The sequence below is a fragment of the Numenius arquata genome, chromosome 3, assembly GCF_964106895.1.
Source record: "Numenius arquata chromosome 3, bNumArq3.hap1.1, whole genome shotgun sequence".
Classification (NCBI taxonomy): Eukaryota; Metazoa; Chordata; class Aves; order Charadriiformes; family Scolopacidae; genus Numenius; species Numenius arquata.
Genome location: NC_133578.1, coordinates 26,142,341 through 26,162,719, shown reverse-complemented (window position 1 = coordinate 26,162,719; position 20,379 = coordinate 26,142,341). Strand labels below are relative to the sequence as shown.

At 36.2% G+C, this 20,379-nt stretch overlaps 2 protein-coding genes across 2 annotated transcripts; one reads left to right on the top strand and one right to left on the bottom strand.

The window, feature by feature from the left end:
* Window positions 1-43: 43 nt before the first annotated feature.
* On the top strand, window positions 44-8,418 carry FKBP7 (FKBP prolyl isomerase 7). The gene is made up of 4 exons (XM_074145163.1): window positions 44-368; window positions 1,956-2,107; window positions 4,357-4,490; window positions 4,821-8,418. Exons 1-4 carry the CDS (start codon window positions 163-165, stop codon window positions 4,980-4,982), a joined length of 654 nt encoding a protein of 217 aa, XP_074001264.1. The 5' UTR covers window positions 44-162; the 3' UTR covers window positions 4,983-8,418.
* Window positions 6,881-15,575, bottom strand: PJVK (pejvakin). Its single transcript, XM_074145162.1, has 6 exons — window positions 15,365-15,575; window positions 12,990-13,185; window positions 11,294-11,435; window positions 10,470-10,587; window positions 8,542-8,646; window positions 6,881-7,182 (listed from the first exon to the last, which is right to left on the bottom strand). Exons 1-6 carry the CDS (start codon window positions 15,573-15,575, stop codon window positions 6,881-6,883), a joined length of 1,074 nt encoding a protein of 357 aa, XP_074001263.1.
* Between the last annotated feature and the right edge of the window lie 4,804 nt (window positions 15,576-20,379).

Genomic DNA, 20,379 nt, shown 5'->3' with positions numbered 1-20,379 from the left:
GAGGGGGCCGGGCACGCAGAACCGCCCGCCCCGCCGGCTGCCAGGGCTGGGCCTGTACCCGCGTCCGGGGAGGCTTGAGGCGGCGGCGTCAGCGCAGGCTCAGCCCCTTCTCCTCGTCTTAGCGGCGGGACAGTGCCACGCCAGCGGCCTCCTCCAAGCAACATGAGCCGCGGGCTGACCCTGCTCCTGCTGCCGCTGGCCCTGTTGGCGGCCCCGGCGCAGGCCGAAAGCGGCAGGGCGGCGGCGGAGGTTAAAATCGAGGTGCTGCACCTCCCCGAGGCGTGCAGCCCGAAGAGCAAGAAGGGGGATCTGCTGAACGCCCACTACGACGGCTTCCTGGCCAGCGACGGATCCAAGTTTTACTGCAGGTGGGACCCCCGGGGCAGCGGGGAGGGTGGAGAGGAAGGTAGGCCCTAAGCCGGCGGCGGACGTGGCACAGCCTGCCCGCCTTCAGGAGCAACGGTCCTGCTGCTCTCCCAGCTTGGGGTCCACGCTAAGCACGTTCGATTTAGTAATTCCCCCCATCTCAGCCTTTCTTTTTCTTCAGCCAAGTGTTGAAGGATGTAGGATTTTACCGAGGGTCAAGAGGGACCAATGCTGAGGTAAGCTGGAAGCCAAAGCCGTGCTATGGGGACCAACGGGGAGAGTTGCTGAGAGCGAGACACCTCACATGGAGAGCCCTTTTGGCAGGGCGAAAATAAACCCCACACACACCATATTGTCGCCTGCTATGTTCTGTGCAGTGATCTGTGCGGAAAAACTGGGGTTTGGAGGAGGAGCTTCTGGCAGGGACACAGAGTGGCTATTTTAGACAGAAACTTGAGTACTGAATGCAGTTCTACATAGTTGGCATCGTGTGGGGCAGCCACATTACTCTAGTGGTTTGCAGTCTTTATGCCCATTCCTTGTCACTCCTTCCCTCCTCAATTTGTGCTGCCTTCCTCTTTGCCCAGGGTTAGCAATTAGCCTTTTGCTTTTTCGCTTTGTCATATCCATCTATCTTTAGGCTGTCTCAGCTTGGTTCAGCTGGCTTTGCACAGAAACCCTTGTGCAAAAGCTTTATTTTTACAGTGCCTTGCTTTTAATGGTTGTGCATCCTACTAGTGAGGCAGGACTCAACCTGTGCGGAACTGTGGAGGAGAGTCTTCTTTTTCTTTCAGGTACCTGGCTCATTCCTTACCCATCTTTGGGCAAATTACAGTGTAGCCTAGTTTATTACAAAATCTTGATTGGTTCTTCCCACTTGTATCATGCAAGAAAAAAATAAATATAGGATAATTCTACATTTAACAGTACCATGTACTTGCATTTTTTTGCCTGTTGAAGTGACTGATTTTGGCACATGCGGTGTTTCCCTCTTGGCTTTTGAGCTACATGCTGCTCAGTCGCTGTTCAGTGTAGCTCCCACCCTGGGGACACCTCATATGACCAGAAACTGGCTCAGGCACCAAATATCTAAACTGAACAGAGCAGCGGGTGAGCACACAGTACTGTAGCCAAGATTGCCAGGTTCCCCCAACACACCTGTGTGTGCTCTGTCCCATCCCATCCTACAGTGATGTGAACTGCTGAAGACATTTTCGCTTCCTAGCAGTGAATTGCTCCCAGCGCTCCTCCTCTTGCGGACTTCCTGCAGCGGCACCTTGTTTCTGGCATGCAGTATATACGATCACAAAGATTGGATGTTTTTGTAAGAAGTTAGCTTTTTTACTTGGTGGTGTTTTTTTTTTTTTCAAAAGGAGGTTGCCCCTTGCACATCTCAAGATTTGACCCTAGATTAATAATAAATGTAGCAGAAAAACAGAGTCATTACTTCTTATTCTTGCACTCTAAACATTCTTGTGTTCTAATAATCTAATCTACATTTTTACTGACTGCTAATCTAAAGTTATTTTTATATTAAAAAAAAATAAATACTAAACTCACTGTTATCCACTCACAATTCTTTTTAATAGTCGGACGCAAAATGAAGGTCATCCAAAATGGTTCGTTCTGGGTGTTGGACAAGTCATAAAAGGATTAGATATTGCTATGATGAATATGTGTCCTGGAGAAAAACGGAAAGTGATCATTCCTCCGTCATTAGCATACGGACAGCAAGGATACGGTAAAAAAGAAGCTTTACTAATAAACTCTGTCTTTCCTCTGTTTTACCCTATCAAACATACAGTATTGCGAAAGACTAAGAATTGATGTTCCTGTTATTTCTAGAGGCACTGAAGGTGATGGCTGCAGCTGTGCAGTCTAATCCTGCTCATTCCGATGCAGTTTAAGTAGTCCTCGTCATAGACCCACACCCAGGCCTTGCAGTTTGCATTTGAATTCAGTACATGGCAACTGATGTTTTCTTCCAAGTATTGCCATAATATGAAAAGTTGACAGCAAAAGGAAGATCTTAATGATTCATATCAGCATTTTTTTTCTTAATCTATTATATTCTTTTCATGTTTCTGTTATTTGGCTTCTATCTGCTTAGCCTTTTAATGACGTTCTGCATCTTTTGAGCAAAATGGAATGTAATCCAGTGCATGCCACAGAATTAATCTAAGTAGTAATAATTGTTTAAAAATTGCTTACCTTCTGAATAGTTAATGGACAGTATCATCACATTACATAATAATTACAACAGTACAATGCATTAGATCTGATTTGAATTTATGATGCTTAAGTGTGCAGTCTACTTGAAACAAAAAAGTTCCAGTCAGAGTTTTATGCAGTGTTTCAGCACTCTTAATTGTAGATAACTTTAATTCAGCTCCTATTTGGGTGTAGTGCTTTCTGTGAAAAAGTAGCTCCTGCTCTATAATAATTGTTTGGTAGTGATATTATATCAGAATTCCATGCACCAGTTTTGTCTTTCAAACAGTTCTGTTGTAGCCAGTGAAGTTTACTAGGACTAAAGTTTTCCCTTTGAGCACAATGTTTAATAAGTAAGTCTCATAACAACAAGGAAGAACACTGACACAAATAAAAGTATGTACTTAAACTCTAATACTAGTGTTAACTGTTTGTTCTAGGTAGCCCTTCAAGAAAGTATTCTTTTCCTGCAGCATACCTGTCCTCTGTCTCAGCGTATTCCTGCATGCTGGGGAAGATGCCTGCCTAATCTTGAATTAGAAAAGATGCATGTGGCTTTCTAAATCTTTATATACCTTTCCTTTGTTGGTATGTATATTTGTAAACTACTGGCACTGAATTCTAGTATTGTCTCTTTCTTACATAAGTAGTATATAAATTGTGATTTATATTCAGATATATTTAAAATTTCTACATTTTTAAAGCTTGTAAGATTAAGGTCTTTTGAACTGAAACCTGTCATTTTTACTATGGATATTTTAGATGGGTAGCGTGAGTAACAGGTTTTTTTACCTTCTGTATAACAAAGTAGATTCTTTAATTTTTCCTCAGTTTATGAAGGAGGGGCACAAGCTTAAAATTCTGTCAAAATTCTGTCAAAATTCCGAGGTTAGAATGTCATGCTCACTGGCTTTGGCTATGAATAGAAGAAACTTGCATGTTTACATTTTAATTTTACACTGCATGATTTCTTGATGCTGTTTTGGCGCTACTTTTAGACTTCATTAGTTTGTTACTTTCTTCAGTTCCCTTTTATTGCCAGATGCATGATACAGTGACCTGTGTTGATAGGCAGTGGTGGTTTTACATCAGATATCAGAAAATGCTTTGACACAGGAATAATGAAGTCTAACTGTTTTTTTTTCTTCAGAGACCAGAAAAATATTCCAATAGTTTGGGGGTTTAGATTTTTTGTGTGTGAATCAGATGATATTGCTTCTTTCTAATGAGATGTATATTTTAAACACTATTTTACATCAAGTCCTTTAACCATAGGTATAATTCACAGTAAGTTGGTAAAACTTGATCTTGCCTGTTTGTTTCTTCAGGCAGAAAATACATATGAGCATTGGTCTATTATGGCAAGTTTTTAAATCAGATTGCAGATATTTAATAAAGGCATATGTCTTAGAATCAGTATCTGAAAAAGCCCCGTCATATGACAATATGTGAAAGTGTAAGAACTTCAGAAATACTTGTTTTCCATGATAGCACAAAGCCACCTTTTAAAAACTAAAGATTCCTGAATTGGTATGAGCAATATAATTTTGTTTCAGGGAAGTATGTGTTTGCGAATCTCTCAAAATCATTTATCTAACACGATCTGAACAATCTTTCTGTCTAGCTGTATAATATTTAAATTCAGAGCTTAGTCTGAATATTAACACAGCCTTTTGTAATAAATTCACATGTAAAGCATCTTATTTTTTTATCATATGTGTGATCTGTGACCACAGTGTCTGATTTCTTAAATGCTTTTTTTTCTCCTTTTATTCATAGCACAGGGCAAGATTCCACCCAATGCAACATTGATTTTTGAGATTGAACTTTATGCAGTAAATAAGGGACCTCGCAGTGTTGAAGCATTTAATCAAATAGACAAGGACAGTGACAAGAAACTCTCTGAACTTGAGGTAATATGATGTAACTAATTTGGAAAAAGTAATTTATAAAACTATAGGTATAATTGCATCAGTGTTATCTTTACATGAGCTGCCTCTGCTGCAGTTCATCATGTAAAGCTTCTGTATGCTGACACAAACTACACTGCACAATGTTGAAATTTGCTTTGATTAATACATTAGTATGTCTCAGACTTCCTGGGAAACAGTCTTTCAACTTGTCTACACCGGAGTGACAATAACTTATGTATATACCCCAAGAGTCCTTGACGATAGCCGTTGAGTACTGGTGTAAAAGCCACAATCGTTGGCCAAAAAAGCCACTTTTTTCTTTTCTTCTAGATAAGCCAGTATTTGAAAGAAGAATTTGCAAGAGATGGCAAAAAACGTCATCCCTCAGTCCATGATGAAATCTTAGCTGATATATTTAAGAAGAATGACCATGATGGAGATGGTTTCATATCAGCAAAGGAGTACAATGTCTACCAGCATGATGAACTCTAAGTACTTAAAAAACGTTTGGCTGTTTTCTGGACACTGAATTTTAAACAAAAATACTTTTGTCACGGAAATTTTTGTACTTTTTTTATAGTGACATCTTTTTATATGTGACTGTAAAAATCTTATTTTTAACATTCAACTAATAAAATGTATTAGATATTTCAAAAGAAAGAAATACAATTGGAAAACACCATCGTCTAGTATTAGTCCTAATCTGCACCATGTCCTAATCTACAGTATTGCTTAGTAGTCTTTCTCATTGTGTAAAATACTGATGAAAACAATTATCTTTGTCCTATCAAGCTCACAAAAATAGTTCCAGTACCTTTTGACATAGATAAAACATAACTTCTCAATCCTCTGTAAAATAGAATGGGAGAACGGAATCCCAGGAAGGTAATTCCACAAAACCTCTGCAGGCTACTAGGCTGGCTTTTTGAGAAATTGCTGTTTGCAGCAAATTTAACTATAAAAGGCCTTAAAATAAATAAACACTGGCCATGGAATGTCAAAACAAAACCACAAATGTTCTTAAAGCAACTTAAAGTAACCTCTTTGATGTAATATTAACATGAATAATTTGGTGTTCATGAACAAGCAGTATTTTAAGTGGATTTTTAAACTTTGACTTAGTAAAGTTACTAAATTAGCTGGATTATTCAGCAGCACCAAGTTAAAAATCTACACTATCATGATTTACTTGGATGAGATGGAAAACGATGGGAGATACTGTATATAAACATAAGTAATTATTTGGGCATTATTCTGTTTTCCCTCACTTTGGAAAAATGCAAAGAAATAGCAACAGTTAATAGATAGTACTTAGGCTCGTTAACTGTTCTGCTTGTGCAGATGTCATAATACTTGTGTAACATACTTTACTCTTCTCATGTGAAAAGCAGAAGCTGTATTTTATTTCAACATGTAATAATCAGGTGTACACAGTGAAAGTGGCAGCACAAGTGAAGAAAAAAAAGCTTCTATATCTGGGTTAACCTTAAAATCGTTCTAAAAGGTAGAAAAACATTTTTTAATTGTTTTCGTAGTTGAAGATAGTGTGGGGAGAGCTTCAGCAGTGTACTAGCTAATCTCAGTATTGGACGCAATTCTGTAGTGCCCTCTGGTGTTTATGTGCTCAACAGACTCAATTCTCTGTGGTTGAGATCCACCGGTTGAAGACCTTCACCCCCCTGAAGTCTTGTTGGAAGGATGCAAGTTCTGTTGTTCTCATAAGCTTCCAAAACATTTTCTGCTAAGCAATTTTTTTCTAAACGCATAAAAAAAAGTCAAGATCAGCTGTTACCTAAAATCCAAATGCAGAAGGTGGACTGGCTGGTACTTTTTAGTAATCTAAAGAAACTGTTGACATATGGTAATAGCATCCTAATATAAAATACCTATCCTTAGTTTTAGTTGTTCCCTTTTGTAAATGAAACATTAGACTGAGCTAAGCTTTAGCATGTTTTTTAATCTGATACTTCAATTAAACATTCATGAGAACACTAAATTATTAACAAATATTCTCATTTTACCATCATATGCCAGTGTAGATAAAGGCAACATATTGGGATTTAACAAGTTTGTGTAAACAACTTAAAGTAAGTTCTAGCATATATTTTGACATTATGAAAATTCAGTTTAAAAGTGCATTTTTCATTATCATGATAATGAAAGGAGGGTGTTCAGGAAAGAAGAAAAACAATGTCTGGGAATGCACATGGGCATTTTCAAGTGAAAGGTCACTGACTGTGAAGCAAATAATTTGAAGATAATAGTGTAATAAAATGTTTTGCACTTTTGCTATTTTGCATTTCAACAATTTGAGTCATAGTTACTAATTCTGAAAAATTTGTGGCACAGTTAAGCCCATGTCTGCAAAAACGGGCACTTACCTAACTCAGTTACTTCACTCTCTTATGCCAGAGGTCAAAACAGGGCACAGCGTGCAATCGTACGTACTTTTGTCCATTAAAAGAGCACTCCAGGCACCCGTAGACTGTCTCCCTTTTAGAACTTCCCATTCCACAAAGGACACAGGGACCTTTGGGGATGTTGTTATTAAGTAAATTAATTCGGATATGAGACCCTTCTCTGAGATAGCTTGTAGAGAGATCAGTCATGCTCGCAGCTTTTTCATAATAATCTGTAAAAAGGTCCTCCAAGTAAGCATCAGAGTTAGCAACGATAGCCACTGCTCTTTTATCTGGAAAAGAATGCACACACACAAAAAAAGCAGTGATTTGTCATTATGTTATGAACTATTTACAAAACGACCTGTCAATTTAATTACGGAAATAACAACTGATTCATGAAACCATTCTAAACATGCCACATTTTAGATTACCTCCCATCAAAAGCCCTGTATGATGAAAATTTTTCTTTAATTTCACAAAAGATACTGACAAAAGCCAGATTATTTTTTTGTATGCCCTATATAATTATATTTTTAGAAACACACCTAAAAGGCATGAGGCAAGCTTTTGAAAAAATGGTGCCAAATCAAATCACAGCTGTGTAATTTCCTGTTTAACCACTTTCATTTTTGCATTTCTAGTTTTATTTTCTAAAAATTGTAAGTTCACTGTTTTCCCCCTAGTATTTACAAAAAACCCACTACTGAAAAGGTTTAGAAAATTTGGAGGACTCCGTGTTGACCTCCTAGCAGATTGCTGAGCATTAATACACCCCCGGAAGAAATCACTTTTGGAACTACCTACCGTTTTCCTCTCTCTTCAGGGATTGATAGTTTAGATTGGATGACAAGCTTTTTAGGCAGCTTCAGCTACTGAGATGTCTCACACCCACTGAAGATTTATTCCCTTAGTGTGGGCAGGAGCAGCACCAAAGGCTTGGTCCATAAAAGCCCTTTGATCAAAAAGGGGATACAATGGAGCAAGGACACCTATCCAGAGCAGGCTTTAGAAGGATGCATTTATTGCTCAGCATTTATCTTCACACTCAGATTTGCAGATTTCCAAAATATTTAGACCAAGGAGCGTTAAAAGTGTAGGATCTTGTTCTGAAGAAAATACAACTACATACAGTGACAGTTTTGTTGGATCTTGTGTTCGTATCAGAATGAGAGAAAAGAACTATGATGGCATCTTGCCCATGTCCCTGCCATGTGAACACAGAGCCTAAAGAGCACATTCAAATATTGATTGTTTGATATTTAAAGAGTTTGCCCTGAAATATTATTTACAGATTATAAATTGTATTGCATAACACTAGCTGTAAATGGTAAGTGTATGAAACAGGCTTAATGTTAACTGAAGTTGTATAATTACTCCATACCAGTTTATCATCAGCCATCGTTTTTTTATTTTAAGATCTTTAGAGATTTGACGAACAGCAATACCATATTTTTGTTATTTGTGAAAGTCAGTTTCTCAAATATAAATGTTAATAACTTTACAATTATTTTAATACACAAGAAATTAAAAGAGGTACATTTTCTATTGACATTTTCTTATTTGAGCGCTCATCCTGCACACACATTAAAGAAAAATACACTCTTCATGCATTAACTAAGACATTTGGATATAAGTATCAAAAGTCATACTTCGATGAAACAGATTACTCTTTAACCTCCTTAATTTGGTCAGTGAAGATGATCCTGATTTCTCTTTTTCAAATCCTCCTTTTGAAATTGGAGTCACACAGAGTTCTGTAAAAATTAATTTTTTAGAAGAACACAGTATAAAAGCAATAAATTCACAACAGAGTTTAATATGCTTTCTAATCTATAAAGCTAGCAGTGATTAAATTCAGCTTTGCTAATGTTTTTAATGGCTAGTACCACTTTTTAATGCAAGTCTGCACACAGTAGAATAGCCCATAGAATCAGGTAACACAGATTCAGCGGGTATTTTAAAATGTTGGTGGCTTTCAGCATACCTCATCAGAGTACGATTTGTTTTATACACTATTTATGGCCATGTTACGGGACTAAGACAGTCAGTATCATATAAGTGAAAGCCCTGCATCTGAAGAAGAAACATTTCTATGATCTCATGTGAAACTAAAAATGAAAAATAATAAGCAAGGCTGTGAGTTCTGTAGTCATCTCTTCCAACATTGAATCAACTACTAAAACTTTTGTTTTTAAATAAAAAGAAGTATCACCTAAGTTCCTATCCATAACTTGAAAGAAAAACTTTAAATTTATATATAAGGATAATCAATTGCAAGAAACTGAAAAAAACGTTTTAAACTTTCTCAATTGAGAATTTGCTTTAATTATGGAAATACACATATCAGCTTCATTGATTATTTCACTGATAATGACTTGAGGAAAAACGCTGTGCATGTACCTACCATTACAGAAAGGTAAAATAAAATGAAAACATTTCCAAAACTGAAATTAATGTTGAGCATTATGGAAATGAATGTAAAGAACTACCATACTGTATTATCTCTTTTATTTTTAATCCAGTAATTATGCCTGGTTTGGAGTATATTTAAAGTTTTTACAGAAGGGTAAAGGTCTCTCACAGTTCAGTAAAAAGGTGCTTTACAATGCAGAGTACCTGTCATGGAAGTTGTATACTGTGTATGCAAAAGGGTACGGAGCTATTTGAAACTTTTAAAACATAGTGCTGTACAGATCTGCAGAGGCAGAGGTTACCTCCCTCGCCAGGTCTTTTATCTTGCTGTCTACAGAAAGCCACAATGTTATAGAGTCGAGCAATTCCTGAAACAGTTGAGTGACTCTCACAGAGGTTCCTGTATTTAAGTACGTGTGAATCTGGTGGTTAAAACTTTATCTAACATTACTCTAGTCGGTAGGGAGTTTTGGTTTAGATATTATCAGGTACTAGATCAAATCCTGAATTGGCTTTCTGGTTTATTACAAACAATATTGATAACATTGATAATGTTATAGGCTCCACTTCAATTAGTGCAAACAATGTAAGTGCATAAGCACTATCCTTTCCCCAAAAGGAGAAAAACTTATAAGAGCTATGCAAATTTTTTTATTAGTTTCCAGGATTGTGATTATTTCTTCCTAAATATTTTCAGATATACATAAATGGTAATGAAGTATCCAACTGAAATTAAAGCCCCAACAGAAAAAAAAGTTAGCTTAGTTTAGAAGTTCTGCACACTGTCTTCTTTAATTGTTTTTTTTTTACTTGCCTATGTTATGCAAAACTGATCAGATGGTCATATAAGCCTGTTCTTTGCAGGCTACAAATACAAGGAAGTGATTTTTTGCTCCATGAGACTGGGGGATTTTTTTAAAAATCACAAAATCATACTTAACTTTAAAAAAAAAGTGTTTCCATGAAACACTATTTTCTAGCACCTGCCTTGTTTATTTTTTCCAATAATTGTTACCCTTAGAAACTCAGACTACTTACATGCATAAAATTAAAGCGTACCATTCTATGGGATCAGGGTTTATGTAAATCAAGAGGAAGAAAACTGTTTTAAAAACTCAGATCATTATAAATAATATCAGTAATGATAGTAATGCACATCACTTACCGAAATTACCATCCAAGTGAATATAAAGTTCAAATACACTAAAAGCAATAGTTGTATGCGCAGGAAAAACAATGGCTTTGTCCCGCCCTTTAGAATTCTGATCTTCTATAATGTGAAACTATAATTTAGAAAAGCATCAAAAGAAAAAAAGTTACAAATTGAAAAAATAAACAAAATAATAACTGTATATATTGAGAATTATAATGCCAGAGGACATTTTGAAACTGAAGATCTAATTTCACAACTAAAGAATTTTATATTAACAACTTTGCATTTTATTAAAGTTTGATACAGAGACAGTAATTTAACATGTATCAGTGAAATTTATGTGAATGATTTTAAATACTAGAAATAGGCAAACCTCAGAAGATTTGTAGGTTCAGTTATTCAAACATGCTGAAGAGAGAGAGGGTGACAGAGGAAGAATATAAGACAGAGAATAAGATGTCAACCCTTGAAATAATAACAGCCTGAAGTTCCAAAGTGTTATAGAAGATGAATATAATAGTGACAGATAAGTAATACGTTTATTGGAGATTCAAACTAAGAGGTAAATTCCACATTTTTGCTGAGGCTTCACCCAAAGCAAGGGCTCATTGTGTAGCCATCCTTACATGCATTTCCCATCCCTCACTCACATAAGCAATACTAACAAAAGGCCAACTTTTAATTCAGTTTACATCAGTGCAATAATACTGATTTAATTCAGATTTTTTTCTGAGCTTACATCAGTAAAAATGCAACTAAATCCAACCATAAAATTATAAAAATGAGCTTTTTATGTTTGTTCAACTGAGTTACAGAATTTTGTCAAACATATTTACCCTCATTGTCTCTCCGCGCATTCCAGTATGGACAGTTAATGAGCACTGCCTTGTAGTTCTAATACTTTCCATGACCACGCACAAAATTTCCATCCTACTTTTTCTTGATTGATGGACTAGACAATGATCAAAGTTTATTTTTCTAAAATCAAGAGGGAGGCAGGAAGGAAATTCAGAGATGGTTACCAATTTACAAAGCAGCTAATAGAATTAGTAACTTTAAACCAGTAAGTAAATCACCATAACATCTGCCTCATAGCAGTAAAACAACTGACTGGGGAGGTCTCTGGAAACGTAATATTGATTTTCAGTGTTTGGGAACAGAAACACTAAAAAATTCAAGAAAAGACAGTAATGTACAAATGTTAGAGAGGATATGTGGGACATCCTAGAAAATTCCAAGTATCTTCATCTGACACTGTTCTTAGTAACAGCAAGGAACTGTTAGCACACTCTAGTTAATAACAATTTTTTTTAAAGTGATATAATTAATGTCAGTAAGAATTTATGGAAAACAGCAAAAGCAACAGCTGTAATGCTCTATCTTTGGGCTTCTATAAAGCTTATGATCATGCAATGTTTTGGTTAGAAGCCTTAATGTGCCTATACAAGCTGGCATACACTCAGTTGATTAAAAACTGGTTAACTGATATGGGTCAACTATAACTGAAAAGAACATTAACACTCGTAAACATGGAACATTCATAAAACAAGTGTTTGTAGGAAAATTTCTACAGGCGTTGGCTCTTAGTCCCATAATATTGAATATTTTTATCAGGAGACTAGGACCCCTTCCCCCACCCCACCCTCAATTATTAATGATAATATTTGAAGGTTACAAATAAACCAGGAAAAGGTAGGCACAGAACAAGAGAGGTTATGGATGCTAAAGTACATGCACTTCTTAGTAAATAACTACAAGGAAACAATATATATTTGAAAATACCATATGTCACGTCATGGATGGTAAATAATTTGCTGGGATACACCACTGGAATTCACTGGGATGCCATTGTGGCCAAGGGATAATCTTTGAAATATAAACTAAATGTTTACGCCTAGAATTAGTCACATCATATTTCTATATGTTTGACATTTGTGCTAGCACTACGGGAACATAAAGTTTGGTTTCAGAGTCCACAGCTCAACAAGGATGTTGGAAAAATGGAGACTGCATTTAGAGAAGAGCCACAGAAGGTTATGAAAAATTCAAGTGGATAAACCTACTTTGCTTTTCAAAGGAAAGGCTGTGTAATAAGCTCATAAAACCTTGAAGTACCTATATTGGCAATGATACATATGGTGCTCTAGTTCATCAGAGAAAGACAAAGAAATCCTATTTCTAAAACCTGAAGTTGGGTAATGTCATTCAAAGTAAATTTCAAATTTTCAATAGTATGGAATAACATAGATAGGACCTTTCTGGATTTCTTTCTTTTTTTCCTGAAAGAAGTGCAGTAATTCAAACAAGAATTAATTCAGAAAAATTCTACCGTCTGTGTTATACAGAATATACTTATATTCTCTATATATGGTCATGTGTCTAATCCCAGCAATCCAACCTGAGACTCTTGGAAAATATCAGATTGTGACTGCTATTAATAGGCTAAAAATAATCAAAACCTAACCATTGCAGAGGTTCAACCTAACCGTATGAAATAGTTATGGAACCAGTAAACAAAATATATAATATAACCTTGTAGTAAGTTCTTTAAGTAATGTTGGTACTTCAACCTCATGTTTGGTCACTATGCCAAATGAAGCTTTAAAGGCAACAGAATCTGATCCAGCAATATCAAAACCAACGTCATTCATTATCTGATTTCCTCTTCTACCATTAAGCGAAACATCTGATTTGTCTTCGTAGTTGAGCAACTGGTAAGACGAGACACCTGAGCGAAAGAAGATAACCATTGTGTGATGAGAAGTCTGAATGCAGTTGCTTTTACACAGCAAGAAAAGAATAAATGGCACTGTTCTTACTGTGCTTAACCATTTTGATGTAAAATTCAAACCTACACTGAGCACTTACTGATCAGTGTTGCTACTAATGACTAACGGAAACAGACAGCATAGAGGTCTGAGGGACTTCCATGCCCCTCTCTGGCAGAGCTGCGCCCGTGCTCCTGCATGTGATGTGTCTTGAGCTCAGAATGGTGATTAGGGCTATTTCTACACTTCTGTGGTTATCATTATTCCCCTAAAGTAGTTTTACCCGTAAGTTTGCTGTATATATACAAGGTACTTGTATAAACTGGACATGTAGTGTGTTCTGGGTTTAATGACAGAGGCTCTGAAACACAAAACGATTTAGTGGAGGCCACACAGAATAATAAAACTATGAACAAAATGAAAGCTACTGTGTGTAAAGTAATTCTGAATTTTGTTTAGATGCAGTATAAATAAACCTAACATTTCTTCATTTTTGCAATACGTGAATGAGACATGGGTGTGCCAGTAATACCAACTTTCCCTTTTACCTGATATCACAATTAGAGAGACTTCCCACACTTTCCATGTATGCCTGATTATTCCAGGGACTATGTCAGTTTATTTTGAAGGAAAAAACCAGATTAATTCTGATTTACTTTAAACTTTGCATTGATTTATTGTACAATCAAAGGGTATGTACCAAAACTTTTCTATAATGCTTTCCTTATAACCTTAAATACATTTCTGTCACAGTAACAGGAAAATATTAGAATGCACTGGTTGCCAAATTCAAATTAATACAGCAGGTAGAACACAGGGATTAGGCATCCAAATACATTTGAGAGTCTGGGTTTACTCTATTTTTTTAATCCTTTGAAGCTTTTAGGATAAACTGACATGAAGTCACCTGGTATGAATCCTGTTTATCTTTATTTTTTAACAAAAAGAAAGGTTCATATATCTTTCATAATTCTAAAAAGATTGCAAATGCTGGCGTTTGTCACATAAAAAGGAAATTCAATTACAAAGTTCTTTGCTTACATTAGAGGACAATACTTTCTACACACGACATCTAACCTTTACAGAAAAGACTAGAAAGGTTTTGTGAGACTTTTTAATGAGATTTTGCAACCTTTTTCTCAGACTTTTTAATGAGATTTTTCAATTTTTTTTTAAGCTGACTTGTCCTGAATGTAAGACTAGTAGGATTAGTGGGATTCCATTTTTTTTTCATCATGCTTGTGTCCTGGAATCACCCCTTTGCGAGGTCAACTGATATTTCTGTCTTCTTGTGCTCATACTGGTTTGTCTCAGGAGAGTTTTTAATTAATGCAATTCTTGTGCAATTAATGTGATCAATACTTTTGTCAAAATGGACCTTTTTTCAAAAGAAAATATAGCAATGAAATTGTTGCAAGACAACGTAACATGTAGACAAGTATTACACAGACTTTTCAAAGGAGAGTACGGGAAAATATAGGCAGTATAGTTCAATTTTGCACTTCTTAATTCTCATAGAATCTCCTCAGAAATATCTGCTATTCCATAGCAAAGGCACTTTAAGCACGGTTAAGCTCTTTAAATACACAAAAATGATAACAAACATGGAAAAAAGTCCTATGGAAGTCCAATTACTTCAGTCAGACAGCTGTTTTCAAATGCTCCTGCTTGTGCAGAGCCCAGTTCAACACGAGAGAGTATTAGCATGAACAGCTGCAGAACTGAGGCCACTCTCACATACTTAAAAGTGAGTATACAGAGAAAGGTGAACATTAAAAACAAATTTTAAGTAGCAATTAATCAACATACATCAATACATCTATCGTGAATCTGTTACTATTTGTGAAAAAAACACAAGACAACTGAATTTGTTCCATATTAGTTCAGAAAATATCAAGGCTTTTTAGTATAACTGACTTTTTTTTTTACTCTTTTCCATAAAGTCCTTTTTTTTTTTTTTTTTTTACCAGTTTGACATATTTTTTCTTAAATACTTATTGCATGACTAAACAAGACAAATTTGATTACCCCTGTACTAAAGAACCATCATACTACCTGCACAGTTTAAACTATGCCTACTGTTCTGTGTTTACTAGAAAACATCCATTTCCCTGCTTTGAAGAAAGGTAGAAATCTTACCTGCAGAAATTTCTTTCTCCCCTTGAAGAATGTCTTTTAACGTGAAAGGTGTTGAAGAAAATTTAGATTTTTTTGAAAGCAAACATTTTCTTTTCTTAATCACAAGGCTTAGAGGTTGGTATTTATCAGCTTCACTGAGACTAGGCACTGGAACTAGTCTTCCTCCATCACCAACCTGTTTAACAAAGTTTTTAGTTGCAGCAGCAAACATATTATGACATTAGTAATGATAATAATAAAAAGTTCTGTATCAAGAGTAACTTCCAGTAACATCCAAGTGTAGCATCCAAGTGTTACATCCACGTGTAACATCAAGACCATGTCCAATTCTTTTTACAATGTTCTTTCAAACAAATTAACATGTTTGTTTTTTTTTTTTAAACAAAATAAATAAAAAGCTGTCAAACTGATTGAGTTATATTTTGCTTGGAAAGAGTAAACAACATCTTAGCTACCAAGCTTCTCTGGTGTATTGCTTGAGACGTCTCTCAAAGACCTTCAGTTAACAGCTCTCTAATTCTGTCTGATGAATAATGAATTACCAGTGTAAACTGATAGGGAAACAGTTGCCCTTTCCTTGGAAGTTTAATGCCACTGTATGAAAACAAAATTTACAATCTTAGAAACAGAAGACAGGAACTTCTGCAACCCTTAGTTTTCCATTAGGAGTTATTGGCATATCACTGTCTATTGGGTCCTTGCTGCAGCTGAATTCTAGTGTTTTACCAACAAAGCAGCCCAGACGTGCTCCAGGAGACTGCCTGAATTACACATTTGTGAAAGCCGGTAGGTTGCTGAGACGGTATTGCCTTTCACCAGCACTTGTGTAACCTGCCTGTGAAAGCTCAGCTGGGCAGTTAAGTGGTGTGGAGGTCTTCGGAAACACCTGGGCCAAAGCATAAGATTAGAGATGGCTGGGGACAGAGGGGGAAGCAGCGGTGGGCTTTCATTATATGTTATCCTTCTCCTATGGACTCAGGTGTCTGTGACCCACAGGCTAGTTTTGAGACAGGCCAGCTGCATGTATTTGGATCAGCATACTGAGAAATTTACTAAATCGTGAGAATTATGCAAAATAAAAAAAGCAAAATTGCAGACAGAAGGGAGCTTATTGATATAGGATTAAGGAGCATCTCAATGATCTGAGAGGGAAAACACCAGTGTAAAAAGATATAAAATTGTAAAGGGAAAATAATCAGTAGACAGCACCGTGAAGATGCTAAAGCTTGTAGCCCATCTTCCAGAGACACTTACAGAAGATAGAACATCAGCCACAGGCTTGTAAATCTACACTTCAATATGAATATTATCCCTGGTTGCCGGGTAAAACTTTCTGTTTGGTTGGCTTTTTTTCTGAAGTAGGGTTTTCATATGAAAGCATTTTAAGGACTGTTTTTATAATACGATCACTTATTTAATAATTTAACATGTTTCAATTTAGTTCTTTTCAATACTTCTGTAACTATTTTTAAAACGTTCAGAGTATCAGGAAGTCCGGTAAAAAGGCAAAAAGAGGAGTATATGACCTCAGCTATCTAAGATGAAAGGAAAGGTTGCTGGACCTTTCTGCTTACTCTAGAGGGTGCTGAAAAGTCGAAGCTGGTTATATATAGACTTTGAACTGAAATCATGTGAAATGTTGCAATTCAGTTTTACTGTAATTCATATTTCACTGTACTTACAAAAAAACTGTACATATTTACTGAATCAAAACACATTAATGCAACATAAAAGGTTTTAAAAGGAAAGAATAGCTAAGGAAATTCTTAAATTAAAATTGCCCATTCAGTCTTGATTTAAATTTATTCTGTATGTGTCTTTTAACTGTTTGACAGGATCCTGTTTTTTCTACAGGTTATTAAGCTCAGCTGGCACTGTTTATTCAACATCTATTTGTATTTCTCTTGCTTAGTATGTGGTCATAGATCATACTCAATATGGTCCTAGCACTAATTTTGATAACAAATAGTTTCATTTGATATTTCTACATGGTGCTTCTGCTACTCTAACACCTTATAATCCACCCTAAATGCTTCAGCAGCTCTTTGTATCATCCTCATGCCACAGGTCAGAGAATAGGAGTGCAAGTACATTAACATTGCCATGTTCATAAAACATTCACTAATTTTGACCAGACAAGTGAAGACATCTAAGAAATTTCCCCCGCGCCTCCGGCTTTAAGGACTTTTGTAAATGGCACATGAGTGTACTTATGAACTTTCAGCATTTCTGCTGCCCTGGCATCCTCTCATTTCAACCAATAAATTAAAATATTATGCAATAAATTAAAATATATTATGCTTAAGTTAACACCTGAATAAAAAAATCTTGCCTTGTCTCACCAAGTTGTGCAGATGAAAATCCTTGCTCACATGAGGGTTCAAGGCTACCTCTGGGGAGTCCCAGGGCTGTAACCTTCCCTACCCCCTAGCACAGAGCCACGTAACAATAGTGAGAAGGCATCCCATCTGCCTTCTCCATGCAGGATGCTCCCTAGAAGAACAAAAGAACTTTCCTAACCCAATCTTAGCCCACCTTTATACATTACTGGAACGAGGTCAGACTTGAACACTCACCATGACCCAGGCACCTTTTTAAAAAACAAATTAAAAAATACAACCCAAAAAATCCCCACACACAGATTGCCTAATATCCATCTGTGATGACCTTTGTTTTAAGTGAACAGCCCTCCAGAATCATATACACACTCATTGTTGGTGTCAGAGACAAAATTATTTCTCCAGTTTTCCCATTTTCTCGATCATGAGAACACTCTTTGTGTTAGTCCTTTTCTCTCTAATTATATACCCTCTGACCCTTGTAAGTAAAGAAACAAATCAATGCTCTTACTGGCAGAAGCCTCATTTGCTAATTTGTCTGCAGAGCAGGTTCATCTATAGTTGGAAGGTGGAATTCTGTGCAAGAAAAAATATGAAGTGATGTAAAGATATACAGCTCTACATATATGGTCTTTTAAATTGATTTTCCTGGCCCTATAACTCCAGCTTAACTCTCTGCTCCTACCTACCATGCTCTCTTCTGCTTCTGAGTTGTCCATCCCCAGCAGACTGCAGGTGTCTGTAAGTTTGCCTAAGGACATCACAAGCCTCAATACGTGGAGCGGTTTCTGTGTGCTGCAGTTTCTTTGCTATATCTTCACCCGGAGTGAATAGCAAGATAGTTTACTTCATATACAAGATCAGCTCTGTTTCTTCAGAATGGGTCTTAGCCACAGAGTAGTAACAGTACAGCCAAATATTAGCTACATATAGCTGAGAATTTTGATGCCTTATACTGCATTTTTTCCTTACATCATATTGATATGAACCTGGACATTAGTTAATAGTAAAATCTGGAGTACAGTTCTGCTTTCTGCATAACCTTTGAGGATGCAGAATGCTTTTTGTAGTTATTAGTTAACTCCATAATAATTTTTGTTGTATTATTAGATAGTTATTCTACATTATCCCTGCAGGAATGTTGGATATTTGTAATTATGGGGTCACTAAAGCATTTATAGGCTGACCTAAGATGCATGCAAGCTAGAGGCTTGTCCAAGGAACTGAAAATGTGGAATTATCTCACTAATTTCAATCCAGAAATCTAGAGTCATCTGCAGATGATTTTGATGTTTTTGCAATCCACATGAACTGAACAGATTTTAATTTTTTTCTTGCCACAGTCAACCATATTGTAGAATCAGTATGATTATCCAGTCAGTTGAGGGAAGAAAATAAGTCTTAAGTGTTAACTGACTGGATAAACTGAGTTGGCGTTTCACTTGAAAGAGTTAAACCCACATAATCAGTACCAAACTATGATGGCAATTTAATATCTTCTTAGCGTACAAAAAGGTGCTGTCAGTTACCAGACCACCCGAATTAAGTGCCTTTTAACTATATTAGATTTACCTATAGATCTTTACAAAAGAACAAGTGCAAGAATTTAACACCTAAAAATCAGAAAAATAAAATATTACTGAAAAAAAAAACTTGCTAAATTCCATAACTTTCCAGCAGATGGCATGAGTATTCACTTAGAAAGCAAGGATCTGTGTAATACAGATCCTGTTATATTTCAGGAGGTAACAAAAATCACAATTTATGGGGCCAAATATGGTCCTTATTACACATACTTTTTTTTTTTTTAATACCTAATTGGTTTTATCAGCACTTGAGGGTTTTTGTTGTTGTTGTTGCAAAGTGTTGCAAAGTTGTTGCAAATCTGTTGTTGTCTAGAGATACTCTTGTATAAGCAAAACCAGCCAGTTTAATACCATGACTTGCATGGCTTCAGAGTTCCTGAGTATGAAGACAGCACCACTGTCATGCTGAACGCCTGGCCTAGCAGTTTGCTGTGGTACTGGGGTCACCTGGCCTAATGCTGGCAGTGATTCCTGCTCACAAAGCATTATGGCACTTTGAGATCATTGTGGGAAGAAACATAAGTTAAAGCAAGATGAATGTTTTCAGCAGACACAGCTTCAGCAGAGATACTTCCGTGTTGAATTTCTTTATTATATAGTTCAAGTGCAGTGAAAATTTTAAATCAGTTCACAAATGTTATTTAATTATGCAGTATAGGGGATGCTATTGCTATGGCAATATCTTAATTTTGTGTAGAGTTACTTTATTAAGCTCTCAATTTGGTAAAGCAGTGAAAAAATGCAGTCAATTCTTGTGTATACGAAACAATTTGTTCCTTATGGAAACCTCTCCGGGCAGCAGGACAAATAGACCATATCAAAATTAGAGAACTCAGAAATTCAAGGAGGCAATTCATCAGAAGCCTAGTCCTAAAACAATTTAAGTTCCCCACATTAAAGGTATGTTTTACTTCTTGTGGAGCCAGATCCTTTTGAATATTCCACTACTACCTGTAGTCTCAGGAGAAAATTTTAAAAAGAAGCTTCTAGAAGTATTTTAATGGACTTTCATGTTTTATTTATGTGGGGCTGTTGCGTGTGAACAGTTTCTTCACCAATTATAATGGATTTGAAAAAAAATTTAAAAGAT